This window comes from Balaenoptera ricei, chromosome 2, assembly GCF_028023285.1.
Source record: "Balaenoptera ricei isolate mBalRic1 chromosome 2, mBalRic1.hap2, whole genome shotgun sequence".
In the NCBI taxonomy this organism is placed as follows: domain Eukaryota; kingdom Metazoa; phylum Chordata; class Mammalia; order Artiodactyla; family Balaenopteridae; genus Balaenoptera; species Balaenoptera ricei.
The window spans coordinates 18,809,066-18,836,537 of record NC_082640.1 but is presented as its reverse complement, the minus strand read 5'-3'; the positions used below and the strand labels follow the sequence as shown (position 1 = coordinate 18,836,537).

Here is a 27,472-nt window from a genome sequence, read left to right as displayed (position 1 = left end):
TTTGAGCCCTGGTCCGGGAAGATGCCACATGCCGCAGAGCAACTAAGCCCGTGCGCCACAACTACTGAGCCTGCACTCTAGAGCCCGTGAGCCACAACTACTGAGCCCGCGCACCACAACTACTGAAGCCCGCATGCCTAGAGCCCGCGCACCGCAACGAAGAGTAGCCCCCACTCGCCGCAACTAGAGGAAGCTGTGCACAGCAACAAAGACCCAACGCAGCCAAAAATAAATAAATAAATAATAATTAAAAAAAAAAAAAAGCCTTCTGTCTAAAACACTGCACATAAGTCCTCCTGTGCTCTGGTGGCTGAGGCCCGCCCGGGTGGGTGGCAGGTGCCCCGGCCGCTCCGCAGAGTCCACACTGCAGCCCAGGCTTCCTCGCCCTTCATCACCATGCTGGGTGCTCCGGGGACCCACACTGGCAGAAAATATCACCCATGAGTTTCTGTTTTTGTTTTTGTTTTTAGGTTCACTAAATTTATTTTAAAAATCATAAAACATTTCTTACAAAAGAGCAATACATTCTGCACACTGCTCTGAATAGCTGCCAGGGACATATGGACTATTGTTACTTCTCCTCCCTATCCCAACCCCCCCCAAATGTTACAGTGACCACAAAGCAAAGCGTTCACAATAATTACATGGGGGGATTTTCTTTTAAAACCACCAACAATGAACAAAAATTAAAATTCACTCACTCTGCTGTTTCAAAATTTCAATGTTTTTGCACACCCTCCCCCAACCCCCAACCCTGTTTGTAAGGAACTAAAACATTACATCTGGTGAACAGCAAAGATTTCACTACACCTCAAATGCAGAACACCTATGAAGCAGAGGAATGTTGGCTTTTTAAACAGAAGCAAATAAAAAAAAGAAAGATGCAGAACTCCTTCAGTTCTTCACTAGTCTTAGAAAAACTTTCCAGAATACTGCTTCACACTATAAAAAAAAAAAAATATCTTGCATTAGAATCCTTCAACATCTGCATACTGTTTCACACTGTTCTGCAGCAAATACTGTGCATTCTGTATCTGGTCCTGCGTTCCTGTAATGGTAATGATCCAATCTTTGGACCCCTCTAAAGGCTCATCAATTTTGATCGAAGCTCCTGACTCATGACAGATTTGTTTCATCCACTGACCACCTTTGCCAATAATAGATCCAGCCAGATCTTCGGGAATAGTTACTTGTGTAGTAACAATAGATCCACCAAGATCACCATATGAGCCACGACCCCCTGCATAGGAATAATCATATCCAGAGCCACCCTGTGGTTCATAAGCCATCTGCCACTCTGATGGGCTCCATGTATCTACTGCAGAGTCCCCGGTTTCATCAAACTGAAACCAACCATGCCATCATAACGGTCTCCAGGTCTTCCTCTTCTGTCATAGGCCATTAGATCTCCTCCTCTGGGTGGTGGTGGAGGAAGAGGAAGATTCCAAGCTCTGCCACCACCCCGGCCCCCTCGTCCAGGAGGAGGTGGAGGAGGTCCTCGACGAGGGCTCCTATCATCATAATCTCTTCTGGATGGAGGCATGGGACGCCCACCACGACCAGGAGGCATTCTGTCAAAACCACCTCTTCCCGGCATGGGAAATCCCACGGGACGTCCACGGCGGTCATCAAACATCATTGTAAAACCACCATAATCATAGGTTTCATCGTAAAAATTTGGATCATAAGGCTGAGCACGTCCTTTGATGGGAGACTCTGATATAAGATCAAGGATGATCTTTATGCACTCTACAACCCTAACAGGTTTTCCTCCAATAAGAACAACTCTGTCTCAGTGGATTGAGGACAACGTTCCTGGAAAAGCTTGATTGTTGTCTGAGTATTCCTTGAAGTTCTTTGATTTTAGCACCTTTGACCCCAATAATTCCTCCGGCCAGACTCTGATGAATCAACAGTCTCAACTGGCAGTCGAAGTCGCATCCTTTAGAGTGTTGGTAATTTAAGCATTCCACAGCATCAGATTCGAGCGGGAGCTGGCTGGTTGCAGTGGGCGATGGCAACTGCAGGCCCTCTTCCAAGGTAGGGATGATTTTCTTCAGAATTTCTCCAATTGTTTCAGTATCAGCACTGATATTCAATATGCGCTCGGGGCCACTGCTGTCTGGGAATAAAACACTGGCATTGTAGTCTGTACGGAGAGCCTTACTATTCTTGCCTCCTTTTCCAATCACTGCCCCAGCATTCTTGCTCTGAAGCAGAATGCGTAATTCAACCATCTCATCAGTGTTTCTAGATCTTTTAAAAGTTTGTTCCTCTTCCATATCTTCAGCAGGGCGCTTACCAAATTCGTCATTGGTTTCAGTGTTGGGAAAGGTTTCCTCTGGCTGTTCAGTTTCTATTTTCTTATATTAAAGGGACACACCAATCAGTTATCAAATATATCTATCCTTGCAGGGCAGAACTGAAGTGTTCTGGGCGGGACCAACTGACACCCTAGTGCTGCAGTAGCGGGCAAGGCTACCGTCCCCATGCCGCCGCACCGCCTCAGCTGGCCACAGCTAGACAGAGAACGAGCCCACCCATGAGTTTTTGAAGTCTTCATAGACTAAGAATGTTTCAAAGAAAAGGAATTACAGAAATAGCACATACACTATGTAGGGCTGTGGCATTAAACCATCTTGTGTGCTCAATAAATGCAGGCTAGGAACAGCCACTCGAGGGCAACCATGGCTTAGAGGGAGATGGGGTAAGGCCTGACCCAGACCACGTGGTCAGTGTTCTCCAAAATGAGCGTCTGCAGAAACAGGCGCGGTACTGGCCAGAGATAGGAACGTCCAGAGCTGCTGAACCAAATCTCAACGTAGGGAATGATAAACACAAATAGACACATGGGCACACTCATGTTGTCCTCTATCTAGAAAGCCCACTTTCAGGGAACTCCCTGGCAGTCCAGTGGTTAGGACTCCACGCTTCCACTGATGGGGTTCCATGTTCAATACCTGGTCGGGGAACTGCGTGGCCCAAAAATTAAAAAATAAATAAAAATCCCATTTTCATTAAGAGCCTCCTTATCTGGGCTACTTACTTCCTCAAAAGTGTACCAATAGTTACTGTGTTTTGAAAGGGAAGAATTTGGGAATTCCCTAGTGTTCCAGTGGTTAGGACTCAGCTCTTTCACTGGCTTGGGCCCCAGTTCGATCCCTGGTTGGGGAACTAAGATCCCACAGGCCGAGCAGCACAGTCATAAATAACTGAATGACTAAATAAAAGGTAAGAATTAAAAAATCTATTCCCAAGTCAAGCCCGACACTAGTCTGCCATGTCAGTGCTTCCCAGAGCTCACCAGACACTAAAAGCAGGACCCATCAGAGCTCACCAGACACTAAAAGCAGGACCCATCACGAGCCTCATTAAGAGCCAGCTGTTCTAGAGACACTGTACCATGTGTCATCGATCAATGGGTCCATCAGTGTCCTGCATCCTCCCATTGGGTCCAGCGTCCTCCCATTGTTTCAGGGACAACAAGAGCTAATGTTTTCTAGAAAGCTATGCTTTCACCAAAAGCTGGTCGAAAATCCAGTTTATAGAAAAAGAGAGGCATCATGGGGATATAAAGATGACTACACTAGCTAAGAGGTCTGAGTCTCTCCATTCCCAATAACTATCAACATTTAAGTAAATCAACCTAAAATCTGGTATCCATGCCTATAAAATTAAGGGAGTAAGTTATACCTTTATGACCTCTTTTAGCTTGAGGATTCTATTTCAGTGTGTACATCTGTAGCTTTGATATCCCAACAGCTAGTCCTTAAAACTGTAGGATCATTTTCTCCTGATTGGCGTCATGGATTTTAAACAGCAGAGAGAAAGGATGCCTACTTTTGTCCGTTAGAACAGGAAAGGTTTGGGTGTTCTTAAGTCCACCCGCTTGGACCACAGAACTGTCTCCACCAACCACCCACCTGGCCAGCACACACCCCCTCCGGCCACCTTCCTGCTTTGGGTCCTGGCTCCCTCGCTCCCTGCCGGGTCTGCTCTTGGCCCTGAGCCCTAACAGCTTTGTGACCTTGGGCAAGTTACTTACCCTCTCCAAGCCTGCTTCCTCATCTGCAAGATGGGGATGATGATAAAAGCACCAACATTGACGAGAATTAGATGTGATAAGCCCCGTATGGTGCACGGTTTGGTGCCTGGCACAGGGAAAGCACTCAGTAAACTGCAGCGATTACTTTTGATAATGACAACCGCGTGGTTAGAGCATCCACAGGACTCAGGACGTAACGGAAGAGTCTATGAAGTGCCAGCAAAGGGCCAGTGCTGCCAGGGCCCCTGGTCCTCTCCTTCTGGACCCCTTGTCACTTGTAGACTTGAAGGAATGAACATATGGACTGACTCCCTGTGTCTCTTCCCAGAAACTCCTCATCCCACAGCCCTGAAGATGGGGCAGGAATCTAAGGAAACAGGTGGCATCATCAATGAATCTCTTTCACAAAAAAGAAACTGGTGGGCTTCCCTGGTGGCGCAGTGGTTGGGAGTCTGCCTGCCAATGCAGGGGACACGGGTTCGAGCCCTGGTCTGGGAGGATCCCACATGCCGCGGAGCGACTAAGCCCGTGAGCCACAACTGCTGAGCCTGTGCGTCTGGAGCCTGTGCTCCGCAACAAGAGAGGCCGCGACAGAGAGAGGCCCGCGCACCGCGATGAAGAGTGGCCCCCGCTCGCCGCAACTGGAGAGAGCCCTCGCACAGAGGCGAAGACCCAACACAGCCAAAAATAAAAATATAAATAAAATTAATAAAAAAAAAAAAAAAAAAAAAAAAAGAAACTGGTGACGGTGGTTGCCTCCCGGGTGGCTTGGAGCCAGGGATGGGAGACAGACTTCTCACTTTGAATTTTGAACCTCAAGTACATCTTAGCAATATTAAAAATTGAAGTATTTTTTAACATGTTGATTTTTGAAAACTAAAAAGAGACAATTTGTATTTTTATTGATTGATTGATTGATTGATTTTTGGCTGCTCCCCGCAGCAAGTGGGATCTTAGTTCCCTAACCAGGGAGGGAACCCATGCCCCCGGCAATGGAAGCGCGGAGCCCTAACCACTGGACCTCCAGGCAAGTCCACAATTTGTATTTTTAAAAGGTTACACCTTCCCTCCGGGGAACTGGTGAGCTGAAAGGCGAGCTTCACGTGCCTCCCCCGTGCACCCCATAACTGCAGGGCTGTGGGCAGAAGTGGTGTAATCCCCTGACTCAGGATCAGTAATTTCTATCTCCAGAAGTCCAGAGGCGGAAACTCTTAGGATTAAAAAAAAAGCCACAGATGCAGTGACAGCTCTGGACTCTGCGCAACACTGTTGCACAAGATGAGCCATATTCACACGGCTTCCAACATACCACCGCTCTGTCCACCAGGAGGCTGTAGGCGGCATCTGCTAAGGCTGGGTGGAGAGCTAGCAAATCGTGCTAATCTAGCAGCAAAAGGTTTGCTTCCAGGGACAAATCAGATGAGCCGGCATCTGGAGGAGTCCCGTGCGGCTCCGACAGCCTGGCCCCAGCCCCAAGTCGCACAGCTTTTCCCCTCTCCCCACCAGCCGCGGCCTCAAACATCACCCGTATGGCAGACGCCGCCAGCTGCCCACACCCTGCTCTTGCAGAAACCAGTTCTATTCCGCACCGATTGGCCATATGCTTCGCAGAAGCCTGGAACCCTCCCTGCCCCAGGGATTGAATCCTCACTAGTAATCCAGAGCTTTTAATTCCACTCTCCTTGCCAGCGAGCAGTTACGAAAGGAGTACGATGAGCGAGCGTCTAGCTGGTGAGACTCCGAGGGCGTCTACTGCTGAAGGTCTTCTGTGCAGGTTTCCCTTTGCTCTTAAGACAGGACAAACGGAAGAGGAGCTACCAGCTGCCCCTCTGGTGCCTGCACCCGGGCAGCAATGTCGGGATCGGGGGACCAGCTACACAGGGAGCCAACGGTCGTGAGGCCGGGTTGAGACACTGAATCTCCTACCTCTGCGCCTGAGGTTTTGTGAGGTGATAACACTTCCTCACTGTTTAAGCCACTGTGGAGAAGGGGGGACATCAGCTATGTAGGGCCCCAAGTAGTCAGATGCAATCTGCTTCCCCTGAGACGACAGAGTGGGGTACACACGTGCACGCACGCTCTCTGTTACACCAAACCAACCCCTGGTGAGTCCTAACTTCACCTCCCCCGTCTCCTTGACTCCAGCTCCTTGGAGGGATGTGCCTGCTCTGTACCCCATCTGGATGCACCACCCCGCCCCCTCCGCCCCGGCACTACCACTCACTTCCAAGTCTGTCTCCTGCAGGAAGAGTTCATCTGACCTCGCCTACAGCTTCCTCCAGTTCTAACACAGAGCGTCTTCTGCCTCGACATCCCTGGGTTGCCCTCTCTGTGTCCACATTCTGAGCACACGTCATTTATAGTGACTGACCGACTGATTAACAGAATGAAAGGATGAGCGAACTGCGTGAACGATGGATGAATGCATGAGTACAAAGCACCATTTTCCTTCACCTGAAACCTGGGGTTTTCCTTCCCTCTTTTCTTTCTTGTCTTCTTTCCTCATCTTACTTCTCTGTAGAACAAAAGACAAAAATTGAGATAAAAGATATTCAGAGCTCAGACTCTGCAGGATGAATAAGTATTTCTAGAGAAAGCCTCGAACAGCACGCCCAACCTCCTGGGAGTTACAGATAAGGGAAGGGGATGACGGTGTGGGGATAGCACTTAGACTCCACACAACGGCCTCCTGCTCTCTACTCCCCCCACCCCAAACAGCTCCACACAATGACCAGCTCCACTACTGAAACTAGGGGAGGGGCAGCCTTAACAGGTCAGGAGTCACAGCAGAAAATGCAGCGAGTCTAGCCCACAGGAGGCCTTCAACAGATGTCCCACCGGAGAATGAGGTGACAGAGCATCTTGTGGTTAGGGCTTTGGGCTTATACCTTGAAGTTTTTTATTATAAAAGCAGGATAGGGGCTTCCCTGGTGGTGCAGTGGTTGAGAATCTGCCTGCCAATGCAGGGGACATGGGTTCGAGCCCTGGTCTGGGAAGATCCCACATGCCGCGGAGCCGCTAGGCCCACAACTAGTAGTTGTGCACCACAACTACTGAGCCTGCGCGTCTGGAGCCTGTGCTCTGCAACAAGAGAGGCCGCGATAGTGAGAGGCCCACGCACCGCGATGAAGAGTGGCCCCTGCTCGCCGCAACTAGAGAAAGCCCTCGCACAGAAACGAAGACCCAACACTGCCAAAAATAAATAAATAAATTTATAAAAAAAAAAAAAAAAGCAGGATGAAATGTGGATACCAGTAATCACCCGATGTAATGAATTTCATCTGAATGTGCAGACTCAAAAATATTTGACCTAAAAGTAGCTGTTTTGAAGTGGAAAATAAAATTTTGGGTTGTTTTAGTTTTTACTTTAAAACTCCTATGGTTGTTAGCCAAAACTCAAAACAGAGGGCCACCAGCAGGAGATTTCCAGACCATCTGCAGAAAGGCCTACTCCATCATACCAGCTGAACCTCTCATAGCTGCTCTTCTGTGTAAAAGCCCTGGGGCCGAGCTTCTGATGAGATGGCAGAAAGAACGCTGCAGAGATCACGACCCACTGTGGAAATCGGCAGTGGACCCCCTTGAAGGTATGCAAATACAATTCTAACTTAAACCTTTAAATCAGGACAGATATTAAAATTTGCGTTAATGTTCATCATGTAATAGCAAACCGACACTAAAAACTTCTGCAAGATCTTTTATGTTACACAATAGAGTAAAAACTGTAGTATATGTTCAGATAGTTAAATGAGCACCAAACACTACAAACTGTAACCAACATGGTTCTATTAAAAACTCTCTTCAACTATGGCATTCAAGGACAGCAATACAATATTTTCTTTACAAAGCAACCAATATAAAAATCTGCAAATGCCATAAATTCATTTATAGGCTATTATTTTCACATAGGCATGTCATTAGATTCTTTCAATTCTTTCTTTCTTTCAGTTCTTTCCTGAGGTATTTTTTGTGGTTTACTTTTATTGTACTGCTGGATGCATTATCTTTGATCATCCTTTCCTAAAATGATTTTTAAAGACCTGCAAAAAATTTTTATTGCATAGGACACTGTTCATGACACAGAGATCAGGAACTGCAAATATGTGGCACTGGAACAAGCCTTACAAATGCTGCATTTTAAGAATTTGTTACATACCTTTTTTTTTTTTTTTTTTTTTTTTTTACAGTTTTCCTCTTTTAAAAAATTGAAGTTACAGCTAAGAGTTAACTACGTACAGTGAAGCAGTTTGGGAATGTTAAGAGATTAGAAAATACGATGAATGATAATGGGAAAAAAAAAAGCCATAATTCTTGCCGGCTTTATATTGTATTGCCTTCAAAAGCAACTGTACATATTGCAATCAGTTCATAGTTAAATATTTCTACTAATCTGTTTTAGGAGAGCAAATGTCTTTCAAGGTTTCCAGTTCCTCTATGAGCTTCTTGTTCTGAACTTCCAGCACTGCAACTCGACTCTCCAGACATTTGACATATTCTTTCTTTCGACGTCGACATTCTTTAGCAGCTTCCCTATAAGAGAGTAGAAGCAAAAGGGCAAAAACAAAACATTTTTTTTTCACATGCATGCTACTGACAGGGAGGCTGAAGTAAGCTTGGTAAATGTGATCGTGGCGTTCCAAATCCTGGGACAACATTCCCAATGCGATTCCAAACCCTAAGCCAAACTGGGTTCTGAAGGGTCACAAGTGTCCCTTCCACAAGTCCACATGGCAATTAGTAAGACTGCTGCATCTCCTGCCTTGATTAGACCTCTGGGCAAACAAGGCCCAAGTCAAAGACAGTCACTCTACTTTACGGCAGTAAAGATCTTTGAGGGCCTTGAGTTCCTCAATGAGAGTCTTGTTCTGGTTTTCAAGCACAGCCACACGGTTTTCAAGACATTTGACATATTCTTTCTTCTTCCTGCGACACTCCCGGGCAGCTTCCCTGGAACCAACACAAGGCAAATGACAACAGGAACAACCTCTCAGCACAATCCAGAGCGGCTAGTGAGCTTCTGCCCCCCAGACTCAACTGCCGGTCAGTCCTTGGGGATGTCTGCATGGAGCCGCACAACAGTTGTAACCGAGCACGTGCCTCGTTGGGAGGTTACCCTAAGACAGCAGGAACGACGGCAGAGCACAACAATTCGCCTGGCATCCGTTGTAAATGGTGTTTTCTTAGGGCACACGTCCCACGGTCACAGTGACCAGCAAGATTTTCAGTAACCAAAACGATAGGACCACATCCCCAAGTGGAATTTCTACAAAAACATTTACAGATCTTTTCAATTCTCTTAATTATTTTTGTCCACCAAAAGCCACATATTCCATCACAATGAGTTAACTTTATTTGATCAGAAATGATTAGAAAAATTAATCCTTAGAAACCAGTGTCAGCACTGGAGATTTTAGTTCTTCAAGACTAAATCTCAGTAAAACAAGATCAATCATGACTGCAAGCCAACAGTTTGTCGGCTAGAAAACAACATGGATAAGAATAACAATAAACAAATCATGCACATTTTCATAAACCAAAATGGAAGGGACTCTGCTTCTGAAAACTAAGGAAGGAGAGAAGAGAGGGTACAGAATACAACCCTCAGTAATTCAGATAACTTAAACCCAGAAATGTGAGAACACCACAACTGAAATCATGGAAAGGACGCGAGAGATGCACCTGCTAACCAGGATTTAAAGCACTGCAGACACGCCCGGAGAAAGGCCAGACCAGCAGCCAAAGCAACACACACAAACAGAGGAGCTGAGTTAGTCATTTTCACACATAACGCCGCCAAAAAACAATGGACACGGCCGACATTTTCTTTCTTTCTCCTTTTTTTCAGGGTGGGAGGGGGTGGCTACTACATCATTTAACTCATCTAGAGAATATACCTTCTGATAACAGCTTTATTTTGGAGTGTTCCTTTGAGAATAACTGCCTTTGGGGTAGCCATCATATCAAAAAGCCTACATTGAAACAGGTAATTCAAATATATATATGCAAAAGTTGTGTTGAATGTCTAATCGTCAGTTACTGTAATGCCAGTTAGCACTGCCGCAATTCTGGACTAGGAGTGACACATGCAACACATGTGGCCAATTCTGTTTAATTTTTAGGATAGTTGATGCTCACTAACAACTGGTTATCTGTGTTTTCTCTGTGGGAAGCAAGGGTCAGCAGAAGAGAGCCCTTGAAATCCCAATGAACTGCAGGAAAAGGTCGAGCCCTACTTCCCAGCCAGGAACAAAGTCGTCACCCTGTGAACTTGAAAGGTTCTCAGACTTCTCAACTGGTTAACAGAAAAATTAACAGTGTAAAAGTGAACACAATCTGACAAGCACAGATGAATTTAATCTAAATGATGCACACGGCAATGCCAAGAATAAATCCAAGCACACTTATACATTTGCCAGTTTGGGAACACAATTCAACTCTTCCACAAAGAAACTAAAATACATTGCTGAATACTGAGGTTTTTGTGATTAAATCATTATATTAAATTCTAGATCTGGAAGGAAGATAGTCATTTTACAAAACAAGTTACTACTAAATGAAATTTTAAATGTCAAATAGAGGTGTTGTGGGATGTCTAATGTTTCAAGTTTAATTTACCAAGCTGTGCTATTTCTTGTGAGTATGGATACTTTGTGTCTCATGCGCCTGCATGCATGTTACCAGAGTCAAAATGTTCCAGGCACAAAGCTTTGGATGGCCACACCAGTAGGTGGTACATTCCTATGTAGTCTCCGCTATGTAAAACACCTGTTTCTTCTATTAATAGTTAGCTCCATTTTCAGGCCTTGCATTTGTCTGGATATACCCTTAGCATGGAGAGGAAGTACATGGCAAAGAGGAAAAGCTGACAAGGTTGTTAAAGAAATAACAACTGTAGCTGGATTGGCAGAAATACAATTAAGTATCTATTATGAATGCCAGCCAAAGAATTTAGCTGAGAGAATGTATAAGAGGTCTTTGACATTAATAAGTAAGTCCTACATACTCTGCATAAAGCTAAATCTGCAGCTGACACCGGGGTCTCTTTGAGGTGACCCGGTGTTAGTGCAGTGTGGGCTCTGGGGAAAGACGGCCTGACTGCAGCTCCAGGTTCTGTCCAGTTTGGGCTGTGTGATCTTAATCAGCTTGTTACCTGACCTCTCAGAACCTCAGTTCCTCATCTGTAAAGTAAAGGAGAATAACCAGACCTACTCTCATGTGAAAGCTATGTGCGAGTTAAAAAAACGGTAGAAACAAGCACTGAAAACTTGCTCAGCAGACACTGAGCAACCGAAGAGCCATTTATCATCTGCTTTTCTCTTGTCCTGCTCTGAAACTGAAATTTGGAAGCTAAAATAGACCCTTCTCAGAATCCCGTGCACCTAGGGACTCTCTTGATTATTTCTAGCCAATGAAATGTGCAAGAACACGTGAGAAAATGAGAGGGCACTGGAAGCGTATGTACGACAGGAGGCATCTCTATGCGGTGGGGCTGTGGGTAATTTTAATTCTTCCTCTTGCTTTGTACTTGCCCCCAGCTAGAATTTTTCAGAATAGATTGTACTTGGGTATAATAGAGAAAAAACAAAGTTACAAAATAGATAAAAGAAAACTGCATGTAAAAGACTTAGAAAATTCTGAACTCACACTCATATTTATTTTGCTCACAAAGAAGCTAAAAATTATACTTATCACCTACTTCACAAAGTAAATACCAAGTACAAAATGAATCTTTATTTGTAATAAAGTCCTTCCATTATCATTTAAAAAATGAATGTATCTTTTAGACATTACCCTAAAACACAAGAGGATGTACCGCCTGCTGATGAAACAGTTTCATGCCTGCAACTCTGACTAGAAGACTTACTTATCAGCACATGCAGAGCACAAGCCCACATAAAATGCCACATGACATGTAACTTGGGAGAAATAGCTGAGGAAAAGTTAATTTTTTTAAAAGCCCCACAGTAATAAATGATATGTCCCCTAAGTGGTTGCGGTTTCTAGTGAAACATCTTACCTATTTTTCATTAGCCTCAGCTCTCGTTTGCGTGTTGCTTCCTCTGCTAGTTGCTGGGGGCTGTGCAGGCTTCCTGGCGAGGCAGCCATCATTACTCCCTGTGGCAAAGCAGTGGTCGGAGCTCGGATCTGGTAAGTCGGCATGTCACCAGTGGTGGCTGCAATGAAACAAAATATCACATGTTATACAAACAACTTATGACTTGATATTTTACGTAAAATTGACCTGGAGATAACATACTTCTTTTTACATGTTTTAAGAGGTGAGCTTGCTAATGTTTAATATGATTATTCTGAGCATTATAGAAATTTTAGGTATCAAAGATCCCTTCAGCATTTGGAACAATGATACTCAGCATGCTCTATACATTTAATTGAAAGGTTTTTATCAAAGGCTAAAGTAGAAAGGCTTTTCAACTGATAGTTCATTTAGCCTAAAATCAGTGGTGTGCTGATAAATATTTAACCACCAGCTCTCTAGGGGGGAAAAAAAAAAGCCCTGGTCCGTAGTGTTTATCATTCCCATTATGTAAATGCTTTCACCATGGCCAATTTTAAGCTACCAATATGACTTCACTAAATGTAGAGTTGGAAAGACATACAACAGTAAGTAGCACACCATACAGACAAAATAGATGTAAATAACCTCAAGAGCATAGATACATTAGAAATGATGAGTTTTAAGTATTTATTAATGTTGTTTTTAATGTAATTTGTTAAATATATATGTATTTATGTCTTTAGCTTTTAATAATGGCTGTTTTTGCAACCAGTTCATAAAAATCCTGAAAACTTAATAATTGGCTCCAGCAAATGAGTGGGAGCTGGCCCTAGCACACCACTTCAAACATTTTAATTAAGAAGAACATCTCCATCCTCTGAATACCCCAGCTAAGAGATTTTCCTAATCCCTGCAGCATGCCTGAAACAGCTCCTGAATGTCTTTAAGTGCAAGTCTTATTAACAGGTGACGACTGAGGTACTGGAAGGAAAATACTAGCTTACTGTATTTTCAGCTTAAAAACAAGGACAAAATAAGAAACAGGAAAGCTCTACTTAAAACTGATTTCTCTAGGGAAGGATCATTTTTGTCTTTCTTAGGTTTCTTGGGATAATAATACATTTCTAAGTATTCATTTTTTAAAACACATTTTCTAATTATAGTATAATCACAGTTAAATGAAAGATTTAAATATTTATTTAGTATTCAGATTGAATACTGAAAGTAAGTCCTCAAAGTGTAATAATTTAATTTCAAAATTTGTCTATCTACTGCAATAAACACAGGTTCCTAGGAAGGACAGATGGATTTAAGTGATGAAACATGTTTCTACCACCAATGTGTCAACTTTGAGAACGTATGGTCCAGAATTAATTTGATGTTTTGATGAGATATTGCAAAATACATGCTCTCTCAAAGCTAAATGCAAGAAAAAGGTTAAAAAAAGTTATCAAATCTTATAAAAATTGGTCTGATCCGAATGCCGATCAAAATATGAAATGCATCACTGCTGTATGTCTTTAAAATGTATTATACCTATTGAGTAAGAAACAAAATTTTACCCAAAGGGAGACAAAGACTTTTTTCACTTAAGTGGAATATTATCACTGAAAATAGCCAAGCAGTTTAAAATGTGAATCGAAAATTGATCTATGTGCTTCTTTTGGGTAAATGCCAGGTTTTTTCCCTCTAGGGCTCAAGAGTTAGGTGAAAGAATAAAAATATGGCTTTGGGTGAAGATCACTCAAGGTCTTCATAAGGTTTACAAAAATACCATTTATAAGGTTCTTCCTTCTATATATAATTTAATAAACAAAGGTGATCAACAGTAACTGTGATAGATATAATGATCACTAGCAAAATCTCTATTAATAAACTTGGGAAAAATCCTAAATTTGTTTTCATAACTACTTAAAATACTGTACACACATACGTCTCATTAGGTGTCATAGAAAATTTTGAAATATTTAAGAAGATAACTTTAAAAATCAGTTGTAAACTGTTAACTTACTCAAGATTTTTAGAAAATATTTTAATCATATTGCCAGAGGAGCTAGAACAGTGCCCAGAACAACATGGTTCTCTCCTTTCCTCTTTATCCACATCAAGGGAAGGTGGTTATGGGATAATAAAGGTTAAACAATGGAACCCGCTGGAGGCGACAGAGGCTTTCTAAAATTGGAACAATGGCCAGCGACAAATAAGAAGTCCATGTGTCGTCATGCTGACATTTGCCGGCAGCAGGGATGCAGACCTTGGTCTAGGGTTGCTCTTGCCAAACACTGTTCACAAAGAGTGCAATACAATGAATAGAAAGGTACAGAGGGGTTTGCTGTGCTTGTTCGAGGTTTGTGTGTATCTGCTATTCTTTGTACTGTAAGTTAGAGCAGAGTGCTTGAGTAACCATTTTTTTAAAAAAGGAAAAAGTGGGGGTGGGCAGGAATATTTTGCAGGTGAAAAATAGAGTTCATTCACTGGTCTTAAAACCAGAAATGGTTCTAAACTTGTGCCTATTTCCAAAAGCTGAAACTACCCTCCAAGGACCAAACTTGGCACCATGAAGAACAATGGCACTTTCAAAAGAAGTATTCTTAAAACATTTTGAGCAATCGCTCAGGAAAACATATCGCTTTAAAATGATAACTTGGAAGGGAATGATATATTCGGATGTATTAGTTCTGGATGTTAGCTAACAAACTGGGTTTTATTACAGTTTTTCAGACATAGTATATATTCATTTTATCTCCTTCAACAAAAATCAGTTTGCAGCTCATTAGTTCAGTTCAAGCCAGAAACAGGAATTAGTATATATTAGGAGGAATTTGTATAAATTTCTATAATATCCCAACGAATCTATATGACGGTACTATTCTAATGGTCACTGAATAAGTATCAGTGGATGAATTCCGTATATTCAAATATGATCATGTTAGCAAGCATGTTAGTAAGACATGGGCAAAGAGAATCTCTTGAGGAAATCCAAATGTCAAAAAGTTTCATTTTTGAAACAAGTTATCAAAAAGTTTTTATCTTAGCTTTAGTTTCCAGTGTTATGGATGCACTGGTGATTGAAAGCAGGTTAGCTATTGAAGATCACAGTTGAGAGAACCATACTATATTCTTCGATGACATATTCTGATCCCTGTACTCTTATAAAGGCCAATTCCTGTTCCATCTTAACTACTGAAAGTGTCCAAATTATTTTTTACGCTGGAATTTCACTGTATAAATTATTTCTGAAAATAAATGGGCCATCAGTGGGGGCTTCAAACTCATGACTGAAGAAGAATAAGAAAAAGATATTTATACACTAATTTTATTCTAAGGCAGCAAACTTTAAAGGCAAGTCAGGGATATTTTTTTTACCCTAGACTCTAGCACAGTCCTCGGCATATAATGGGTACCTTTGTGAGTTTACACGTGCACCACAAAGTAAAATTTGAACTTCTCAAGGTTTTGCAAAAGCCCACTGCCATTTAGAATGTTTAAAATAAGCAATCTTATTATTATAAAGACTATAATTAGCTATTGTTATTATAGCTAAGTCTTTAACACTAAGCCATGGAAAGCCCGATAAGATGCCATGTATTTATTCAAACTGGCCTTTCTTGATAAAAGGCATTATTTCTTAAGTCTTCCCTTAAATATTACTTATCTACCCTGGCATTTTAGAAGCAGAGGAGTTGGAATTACAGTGTGATTCCAACCATCTAACCCCTGACATGAAAAAAAAAATGTTTAGGTTTAGTGTCAATATTTCATGGGAAAGAAAATTCCTAGGACACTCAACTCTGGTCAGTGACTTCATACCTCTCTTTGCAAGCTTTAAACACGGTACAGCAGAAAAGGCATGGGATTTGGAGTCTGGGTTCTATTCCAGCTGTGCCACTTACCAGCCATGTGACTTGGGGCAAGTTCAGTTTCCTCATCTGTAAAATGGGGATACATGATCTCATTTAATACTCACAATAAACCCTGTAATGTATGTCAAAGTGTCTAGCACAGTGCCTGGCACATGGTAGGCTTTCATCAAATGTTATTTCCCTTCCTCTTCCCTTCCTTAAGTTCTGAAAGACAATGTTCCAAATTATGCTTATACTGTATAATTAAAAGACATATAACAACCATATTTTCCCCTGGAGTTTCCCTTCTAACAATCCTGGGTAATAGAATGACTGAAACGTACGGCTCTTATTCCTTATTTTGTTTAAAAAATATGCCCCTTAAAAAACTTTTAAAATTTCTACTATATTTTATTATATCCCTTTAGAGAATAAATCATTAAAATATAAAATGTCCTTTTTAATGTGCATAATCATTTAATAGAGAACCTCGAAGATGGAGGATCATAAAGAAACACGGTAACAATCTCATCAGACTGGTAATAAGAAAACTGAAAACCTCACAAGTGAAAGGTGTTTGTTTCTTTCTAACCAAGAAAGAAACAAGAAACTCAGCCAAATGCCTATCTTGATAGCTTCCAAAGTGAAACAATTTGTCAACACCCCAAATGATGGTGATATTACTTGCTTATTGGTTTATTGAGATCTCTGAGCACATCAGCTGAATAGAAACATTTTTCTATGTGCAGTTCCTCCCTTCATATGTCATTTTGCTCTGCGTCACTAATCCCAAACACACTGAAGTAACAAGCAATGGAGGTGACTTAGGAGCCGTACTTGTTAGCAGGGGCTTCTTTCCCTGGCTCCAGCGAACCAAGGACATCTTCACTTTTCCTTTTGATCCTCTCCTCCCCGCCACCACACCAGTACTCAAAATGCCCAAATCAGGCTTGTCCTCGCCTGGTGTCTCACACTGTCAAAAACTTTCCCTCCTCCATCGCTCCACTTTTTCCAGGAAAATGAAATCCTATATAAATGTAACTAAGTACTGAACATTTTCAAATTTGCTACAATTACTATAACAGACAGACCACGTGGAATTAAGCCAGTACTATTTTTTATTTTTAAGTTACACATATAAGGGACCTTCCTGAGTTGTTTATTAAGTGAAACTCTTAAAGTGACAAAAAAAAAGTCTATATAAAAAGATGAAATTATGAATATTGAAATTTAAAGTTCTCTATAATAGCAAATATATGCTCTATTGTCCTATGAGAGTAATAATATTCTAGAAAAAATCCATTTTGACTACTTAACATGATGCCAACTTCATTTTGCATGTTTTATAAGCAGTGTGTAGTATGCTATTACAACTCATCTAACCGTAGCATTAATTTACCAATGTCAGGTGGATTTTGAGGAGCAATGTAATATGGTGTGAACAGAACCAGACAAGGAGTCTGAAAACCCAAACGGGTTCACCACTTGCTAGCTTTGTGAGCTAGGAGAGCCTTTACCCACTCAGATCCCTGTTCAGTTACATGCAAATGAGTGTAACAATATCTGCGCTAAGTGCCTCAGTGAGAATGCATGGAAAGTGCTTCTCCTCTCGGGTATTTAAACATGGTTTCTTCAGTGAGGCTTGCCCTGATCCTTTAACCCATATTACTGCTTCCTGTGGGTCTCTCATGATCTGACAGCTTCTTTGATAGCACTCACCCCATAAGTGATTTTTTTAATTTTAAAGTTTACATAAATGCAAAGCATCATCATAATTATTAGGCAACATATTCATATAGGCATATAAAACTGGACAAAGTGAAATAATTATCCCAAATTATATTTCAGTAAAAATTTTTCAGAAACAGTGAGGAAATAACACAGTGGCAATTTCAGTATACCTTCCACACAGGTTTGGAGTTTTATGGAAACTTAACGTAGATGAGTGACTTGTTGTTTTCATTTCCAACATGATTATAACTTGCTTCGCTACCAACTTTAAGAAGCTAACTTGATCCAAAACATTCCTTTATGTGAGAATTTCCAAACAAAAACCTTTTCCAGCAGCCTCTTTTCACAAAGGTGAAAGGCATCCTTATTCTAATGCATCAAATATTAACTAAGATACTGTCTTCCAAATTTGAATAAGTTGTAATGTTTGTTTTTTAACAATTCAGAAATCCAGGCTGAATACAATTCATCAGAGTTTTTTAGACTTGGAGACTAAAGGGTATGGAATTAGGCTCGTAAACATAATCAGCTTATGAACAAAGCCAAGAACTATTTCTAATAAAACTTTAAACTATACCCAACAGAATCAATAATATAATTCTATAAACCATAGATATTCACTTTCACATTCGATTCCATGATCCTATTAAGCAAATGCTCCTAAAACCTTTATTTACCAGGCCAGTCATTATTTTGGAACCTGATTTTGGTCCAGATCAGCTTTTCAAACTATAAGTTGTAGACCATGAGTAATTCAGTAATTAATTTCATGGGTCAAGAATAGCATTAAGGGGGCTTCCCTGGTGGCGCAGTGGTTGAGAGTCTGCCTGCCAATGCAGGGGACACGGGTTCGAGCCCTGGTCTGGGAGGATCCCACATGCCGCGGAGCAGCTGGGCCCGTGAGCCACAACTACTTAGCCTGCGCGTCTGGAGCCTGTGCTCCGCAACAAGAGAGGCCGCGATAGTGAGAGGCCCGCGCACCGCGATGAAGAGTGGTCCCCGCTCGCCACAACTAGAAGAAGCCCTCGCACAGAAACGAAGACCCAACACAGCCAAACATAAATAAATAAATAAATAAATTTTAAAAAAAAAGAACTTGCTTCCTTAAAAAAAAAAAAAGAATAGCGTTAAAAAAAGAATGGAATAGACAAGTATGAGTACATCACATAGAGTAAGGATAAGCACTATTTTTGAAACTTGTTTTATATAAATGTACTTGTTTTATATAAACACACACACACACACACACACAAGGTCTACGGCATCATGCTGTAAAATGTGAGTCATAGTCAAAAAGTTTGCAAGTCAAATATCTAGCTCAATCCACTTGGTTCGCAATCTACACGGGGAGGGGGCGGAACTGGGACTCCAAAGTTGGGCCCCAAAGCTGCTCTACTACACCTTCAAAAGGCCCCTTAAATCCTGTGCTCTTTGGGCTCCTCGAAAAAGCCAATAAAATATGCTTTTCATTTTCAAATAGCATTTTAAATAAAACTGATTCCGTGAGAACTGACCAGATTTCCAAAATTAATGATTTCCAAAGGCACAATGAGGTCTTGCGAAAAAAGTGACATTTTAAAAATTTCAGCGTTCTGAAAAATTTAAACTAGAATGGGTAAATCATGTATAAGCATTATGGGTAAAACTGTGAAAAAAAAATATTTTCAAGGATAGTGGTATGTTCACTCTGTAAACATAAACGCATAAAAATGTTCATTTATTTTCAAGCAATGGTTAAACATTTATGTAAATTTTACTTTAAAATTTTATATTTAAACATATTCTGGGTATTCTCAAATCATTTATTTTTTGTTATAATTCTCTCTCATGTTTGGACATGAAAATTGGAATTAAAGGCTTAGTAAAGAAAGATATAAGGGTGGGAGGGAGGGAGACGCAAGAGGGAAGAGATATGGGGACATACGTGTATGTATAACTGATTCACTTTGTTATAAAGCAGAAACTAACACACCATTGTAAAGCAATTACACTCCGATAAAGATGTTTAAAAAAAAATAAAAAGATAAAAAAATAAAAAAGAAAGATATAAACCAACTAATAATTTTTAGAAAATACATGTATGCACAAAAATGCCTTTTGGTTCTAAGAATCATATGACATGCAGTATCTGAGATTATTTTAAGTCCATCTATATCTTACAATAAATATGTTATCTGACGGCTTCTGCATTCTATAGCCCCTCTAAAACCTCACAAAAACTTCTCTGAGAAAAACAATTTAACACAGGCTTTACTTGCTCAAGACAATGGAATGTTCCCATCCGGAAGAGAGCCGAGACCCACTAAGTGAAGAGCTAAGGTGTGGTGAAGCTGTTCACAGTCACCCACTCTTCAGGAATTCAACTGCGAGCTTAGCACCGGGCTGGCACTCAACTGCCGGTAACTAGGTCACCAGCTCTACCTGTAACTGAGGGCACCACCCCCGGGAAGAACGGCAGGTGGGGCGGGTGGGTGCGGGTCGGCCACGGAAAGATGCGCACTCCCCGGACCCAGCGCTAGCGGGCACTCCGGCCCTGCCAGGCGCCTGCGCAGGCCGCTCGGCCCCGCCAGGCACACACTTACCTCGAGCGGAACGTTAAGGCGAGGCTCACGGGACCTGCTAGGGGTCTACGGGCGCCGGAGGAGAGGGTGGCAGCCCCCACCTGCGCGCGGCCGAGCGGAAAGAACTGAGTCAATCACAGCGTGACTCGGGCTGACGTCAGCGTGCTGCTTGCCTGCAGTTTAACTTTCCACTGCCCGCCGCACCGATTCCAGGAAATGTAATGACGTCGGCCCTTTGAACCCGGTTAGCTGAGAAGCAGACCATTTTAAACAGGACGGAAGGAACAGCAAGCTCACAAACACCCCTGACGCGCTGGGTTTCCTATTCTGTCTTGCAGCTACATTTGAACACAGCAAGAAAATCGGAAGCTTACTTTTTTTTTTTTTTTTAAACAACTCGAACAGAATGTGTGTTTGACTTGCAGCTGCACTGGATCTGCAACAGGTTGCAGATGAATCAACAGCTTATTTTAGTAGAGCAAATGGAGACAGAGAGAGAGAGAGAGAGAGAGAGAGAGAGAGAGAGAGAGAGGATACAGCCTTGGTCAAGGAAGCAGCACAGTACTGAGCAAAGAAGCGGTTACACTCAGATGCCTTCACAGAGTGCCGAGTATATTCGGTTACAGATTAGAAGGAACGTCTTACTCCTCAGCTACTAGAAAGTTAATACTTTTTGAAACATTCAGAGGTTCCTAAATAATTGTTCTAAACTTCAAAAACAATCTTGCAGAATTTCAATCCCTCTTTAAAATTCTTACCTGTTTCGTCTCCAGTTACAGCCATGATAGGCTTCTGCATACAGAACTGTCTTGCTTCCCCTATCACAGGACCACATAAAGTGTTCCAAACCAGCAAGCATGTGCAGGGTAAGTAGGAGTACTGACATCACAATGACCTCACTAGCCTATCACTGCCATCAATTTGCTTTGTCACAGACGAGCTCACTGAAACCAAACCCTATAAAAACCCTTCCTGTAATAAATCATCTCAATGTTCTTGTTTCTCATTTTTACATAAAAATCGAGTTGGGCTCTGGCAAAAAATACATCTCATTAGCATTAAAAGTTACATGGCTATTTCTCATGGGGCTACTTTTAAATTATTGTTCTGTCCAAGGTTTCTAAGTAACCAAAGTAGGCAAAAAGCTTATATATTTTTCATAACTCATAGGAGAAAAAACACAGATTAAAAAACAACTGACGGGCTTCCCTGGTGGCGCAGTGGTTGAGAATCTGCCTGCCAATGCAGGGGACACGGGTTCCAGCCCTGGTGTGGGAAGATCCCACATGCCACGGAGCAACTAAGCCTGTGAGCCACAACTGCTGAGCCTGCGCGTCTGGAGCCTGTGCTCCGCAACAAGAGAGGCCACGATAGTGAGAGGCCCGCGCACCGTGATGAAGAGTGGGCCCCGCTCGCCGCAACTAGAGAAGGCCCTCGCACAGAAACGAAGACCCAACACAGCCAATAAATAAATAAATAAATAAATTAAAAAAAAAAAAAGATATTCATCTGTTTAAAAAAAAAAAAAACAAAACTGACAATCAACCCAGAAAAACGCTGTGAAACACACAGAAGTGTATTTCAGACACTTCCAAATTCACCAAGAAATACCCAGCCACCTTAGTTTACTTGACACATTTTTATTTGCTACAATGACATATAATCCATCTGTTTCTAAGATGACATAGAATTTGCTAATTTCACTTGAAGGGCATACATACTGAAATTTTTAAAATTCACTGTGCCAAAAGCAGTAAGCATTATATAGCATTCCTCCATAAAAATTATGGAACCACATGAATTTGCTGATATTTAACATTTTGGGGCCACAAAAACAACAATTTCATGTGGCTCAATCTAATGCACTATTTTGCTCAATTAAAATCCCTTGAAAGAATTTTGTGATTTAAAAAAATTCATGGACTTCCCTGGTGGCGCAGTGGTTAAGAATCCGCCTGCCAATGCAGGGGACACGGGTTCGAGCCCTGGTCCGGGAAGATTCCACATGCCGCGGAGCAACTAAGCCCGTGCACCAAGACTACTGAGCCTGTGCTCTAGAGCCCGCAAGCCACAACTACTGAGCCCACGTGCCACAACTACTGAAGCCTGTGTGCCTAGAGCCTGTGCTCCGCACCAAGAGAAGCCACTGCGATGAAGAGTAGCCCTCGCTCGCCGCAACTAGAGAAAAGCCCGTGCACAGCAACAAAGACCCAACGCAGCCAAAAATAAATAAATTTATAAAAAAAAAAATCAAATAGATTATCTTTTAAAAAAATCATAAATAAATCACAGTTACTATTCATAAAATTTTTAAAATATATCCAATTTCATTTGGATCACTTAATGAAGGTTCAGCACATGAAGAGCTGGATCACTATTGGAAATTTAACGATTACAAAGTTAGACCAAAGAGCGGCACATGTTCAACAGTAAAACAGACCACAGCCCAGGGGAAAAAATGATCTGCATCTCTACTGCACAAAAATAAGTGACATGTCACTGATCTTGTATCTTGATCAATGGGTTTACAAAGCCCATTCCCTGTATGATTAGGATCCAAACCATTCTTACGTCAGTGAAAGGGCATTCCACCACATTCTTGCCTTATTCAATGAAGTACCTCTAGTAAGGCAGGGATTTCACATTCAGACGCTTAGGAGGCGAAACATGAGGGAGGATCCATGTTTCCAATAATTCTCCAGGGCACATAAACTGAAGACATCCTGGCTAAGTAAAAAAGTCTGGGGACCAATGGAGAGTCCATGAAGGATTCTTTTCCATCCCAGCCACACCTAAGGGCTTGGTTCCAAGACTGCTAGTCAACTTTATTTCAAATTTGAGAAAGTTCAAATTGATTTTAATCTCAACATTTCTTTACGGACTTCCCTGGTGGCACAGTGGTTAAGAATCCACCTGCCAATGCAGGGGACACGGGTTCAAGCCCTGGTCCGGGAAGATCCCACATGCCGCGGAGCAACTAAGCCCGTGCGCCACAACTACTGAGCCTGCGCTCTAGAGCCCACGAGCCACAACTACTGAAGCCCGCACGCTCTAGGGCTTGCATACCACAACTGCTGAGCCCGCGTGCTGCAACTACTGAAGCTCGTGCGCCTAGAGCCTGTGCTCCACAACAAGAGAAGCCACCGCAATGAGAAGCCCGCGCACTGCAACGAAGGGTAGCCCCCGCTCACCGCAACTAAAGAAAGCCTGCGCACAGCAACGAAGACCCAATGCAGCCAAAAACAAATAAATAAAATAAACAAACAAACAAAACACATTTCTTTAAATTGGCTCTTAAGTGCTCAATAACTATTAGTGGTAAAAAAGGGTAAAGGAAGGAAAGGAAGAAGGGGGGTTGGTTGCTTGGCTGACTAGTGCTATTGGTACGGTTTTAATAAATCCCCTGGACCAGATAAACTCGGTTAATCAGCACACAGGAATAGTAACATTTTCACAGAGGGAGTGTATTTCACTGTCATTCACTAAATGGTTATTGAACATTTATCATACGTTAGGGACTGTGCTAGGGACTAAAGATCCCTGTCCAAACAGAAGTCACCATGTGGGCAGGACACAGACAGTCACAATATGGTGGGATACATGCCCTAAGAAGGTGCAGGGGTCACACCAGCCAGATTTGGAAGGTAGAGGAAGGCTTCCTAAGGAAGTGCTGTCCCACATGAAACCTGGATAATGCACATGATTGTGGAGGTGTTCCTGTCAGGGCACATGGCTCTGCATAAGGCCCCTAGAGCGGAGAGGGGCCATGGCATATCACAGGAAATGAAAGAAATTCTGCACAAAAGAGGGAGAAGTTGAGGGAGAAGCCTAGTAAAGGAAGTAAAGCCTGGATTAAACAGAGGTATGGTCTTTGTTAGGGATTCTGACTTTGTCTAACAAGTAACAGGCATTCACTGAAGGATTCTGAGCAGGAAGCTGACGCAATTACATGCATATGAATTTTAGAAGCCCCACCCCTAAGTGTAGAAGTGAGCGCACAATGGGGAAAGGGAAATGCTGGAGGCAGAGACTTTGTTTTTAAGAAATACTAGTAGCTCCCAGAATCATTGGGAGGCATCAACAAAGGGAGCCTAGCTAAACTTTCAGGAGCAACTCCCAAAAAACCAGGCCAAAAAGGGAGCTGCTATCTCTGGCATGATTAGGACAATCAGGATGCTGTCCCACAGCTCCCAGCTTCAGGGCAGCCGCCTGGCAGGGACTAGGGATCACAGTAACACAGGTCAGAGGGGATGGCAGCCGGAACGAGGACTATGACGGTAGGGGTGGAGAGGACTGAAGAGACGTGTGCTACAGGAAGAAGAATGGATGGAGAAGGGGTGGGAGAGTGATGGGTGACACCCAGGTTTCTGCATGAAGCAACAGGATGGAGAGTTACTGAAATAGGGTAACAAAAGGAGAACTGGGGTGGGAAAAATGGATGTGGGGTTTTGGACTTCAGGCGTCGGAGATGTGTGCCATGGGCAGGGATGAGGTCATCCAGGGAGAGCAATCAAGCCAGGTGGAAGAGGGCACGGGATGCAGCCCGAGTACCACCACCAGCACCTACAAGCTGGGCAGAGGCAACTGGAAGAGGGGGTACAAGCATCCAGGAAGTGAAGGAAGCAGAGGTCGGTAGTGCTAAATGCTGTGGAGGGATCGATCAAGATGAGGGCAGAGACTCACAGAGAAACTTCTGTGACCTTTCAAGGGGATGACAGGGTGGAAGGTGGACAGAGTAAGACAAGAACACCCACGGACCCCGCTATGTTTAACAAAAAACTTGAACCCCTGGCCACAATTATTTTTAAGATGGAGAAGGTGAAGAGAAAAGAAAAGGAAAAGAAAAGGCAAGGAGAAAGAACAAGAGGAATAAAGATTGGAAAGGAAAAAACAAACATCTTACTTGTATTTGATACAAACATTCATGTAGTATCACAGGGAGATTCACCAAGATTCAGCATATTATTAGAAGTAATTAGAGTTTAGAAAGGTTCATAGATAAAAGGTAAACTTAAAAAGATCAATATTTCTCTATACCAGCAACAACCAGAAAATGTAACAGAAAGCTACCACTCATAATAGCAAAACAAACAAACAAAAAACACCCCAAAAAACAAAACCCTAATGGGTTAAACATTTAAGAACTAACTGAACAAAAAGTATGAGAGACCCCCATGGAGAAAATTTTAAACTGTTAAAAGAAGTTAAGATCTGGATAAGTGAAGACATTCTGTGCTCCGTTGGTGGGAATGTAAATTGGTGCAGCCACTACGGAAAACAGTATGGAGGGTCTTCAAAAAAATAAAAATAGAACTACCATATGATCCAGCAATCCCACTTCTGGGTATTTATCTGAAGAAAATAAAAACACTAACTCAAAAAGATATCTACACCTCCACATTCACTGCAGCAATATTTACAATAGCCAAAGCATGGAAACAATCTAAGTGTCTATCGACAGATGAATGGATAAAGATGTGGTGTATATATTATACAATGCAATTTAAATCAGCTATAAAAAAGAAGGAAATTCTGCCGTTTGTGACAACATAGATGGACCCTGAGGTAGCATTATGTTAAATGAAATCTGTCAGAGAAAGACAAATACTGTATGATATCACTTATATGTGGAATATAAACAAACAAACAAACAAACAAAAAATCCCAAACTCATAGACACAGAAAACAGATTGGTGGTTGCCAAAGGTTGGGAATGGGGGGTGAGCAAAAAGGGTGAAAGGGGTATCAAAGGGTACAAACTTCCAGATATAAAATAAATAAGGCCCAGGGATGTAATAATGTAGCCTGGTGACCACAGTAAACAACACTGTGTTGCATATTTGAAAGGTGCTAAGAGTAAATCTTAAAAGTCCTCATCATAAGAAAGAAAATTTGTAACTATATATGGTTAAGGATGTTAACTAGACTTATTGTGGTGATCACTTATTGTGACTATACAAATGTCAAATCATTATGTTGTACATCTGAAACTAATAAAATGTTATGTGTCAATTACACCACAATAAAAAAAGACTTCAGTTCTCCCTAAATTAATGTATAAATTCAATGTAATTTCATCATTGGTTTTATTATTATATTACGTTATTATTATTTGGGAACTCAAACTTATTCCAAATGCATATGAGAGAACAATAGTTCACAAAAGCCAAAACGGCACTAAAAAAAGTTAAAAAGACAAAAAAGGGGCACTTTTCCTGTGACAACAAAACTAGTGTGGTGCTGGCACGCAGAACAGAGAATGCTGAGACAGATCGGGGCTGCATGAGGCCTACTTACTGCACAGTTAAGAATGCCCATAAATCAATGGGGAAAGGACAAACTGTTAGCAGGCAAAACTGGCTCCACATGTGGAGAAAAAATAAAAATGGGTTCCCACTCAACACTACACACAGAGGTGGACCGCAGGTAGATTAAGGACATAATGTGAAAGGTAAAACCATAAAGCTAACAGAATCAATGCAGAAAAATATCTTTGTGACTTATGGAAGAAAAAGAGTTCTTAAAACCCCCAAAGTATAAAACTTACGTATGTATTATCGATGCAGAACACAAAACATTTTTAAAAACTCTCCTTCTTAAAGTATCAGTAGTTTTTAGTAGATTTTCCATATAAAAAAAAAATAAAATTGGAAGAAATGAGCATTCTTTATGATTTTTCATTTAGACATATAGCGTTCATGAGTACTGGGAAAAAAGAATGGGTACTTTATATTTATATTTAAAAGAAAACATTAAAGCACTGGCTAAGTACTATGGATTTTTTTTTTTTACTCCATAAATGTCACCACTTTAGCTCTTCATACATTTTTATTATAGTCCATATAACACCGAAGAGTAAAGCTCCCCAAATACCTAAGAGTAAAGCTAATTATCAAGGGATTCATCAATTATAATCTGCTTTTTTCTATACTTGCAAGACTTTCAAACTAAAAGAACTGATATTACTTCCTTTGAAATTAGTGCAAATAGACCAAGGGGAATAGAATTAAACTAAAACACAGGATTTTTAAAGTTGTATTGAACACATTATAGTTATTTGAGCACAACTGAATGAAATTAAAATAATGTATAATGCAATTTTAACTGAAATCTTAGGTTACCCTAAAAACTTAGAGCTACATCCCAACTGCTTTATTTCGCTACTCAGCTTTCATTAAGAGGTAGAACAGGTACCTCAGAATTCAAATATACTAAGAATGGTCTAAAGAAAGAACAAAATCAGCATTTGTTTTGAAATGAGATGTCTAGAAAGCAG

The 27,472-nt window shown here is 41.6% G+C and overlaps 1 protein-coding gene and 1 pseudogene across 22 annotated transcripts in view; both read right to left on the bottom strand.

The window, feature by feature from the left end:
- Positions 1-702: 702 nt before the first annotated feature.
- On the bottom strand, positions 703-7,154 carry LOC132357959 (heterogeneous nuclear ribonucleoprotein K-like; annotated as a pseudogene).
- Positions 7,155-7,814: 660 nt separating this feature from the next.
- Positions 7,815-27,472, bottom strand: part of CREM (cAMP responsive element modulator) — a 66,767-nt gene continuing 47,109 nt past the window's right edge. For 4 of the 22 annotated variants that reach the window (XM_059911824.1, XM_059911704.1, XM_059911834.1 and 1 more), the window contains 3 exons: positions 15,956-15,991; positions 12,063-12,219; positions 8,711-8,992 (listed from right to left, as the gene is read on the bottom strand). In XM_059911824.1, the coding sequence (XP_059767807.1) occupies positions 8,848-8,992; positions 12,063-12,219; positions 15,956-15,991 (338 nt within the window). In that variant the 3' untranslated portion in view covers positions 8,711-8,847. The other 18 variants (XM_059911815.1, XM_059911710.1, XM_059911745.1 and 15 more) reach the window with 10 other exon arrangements.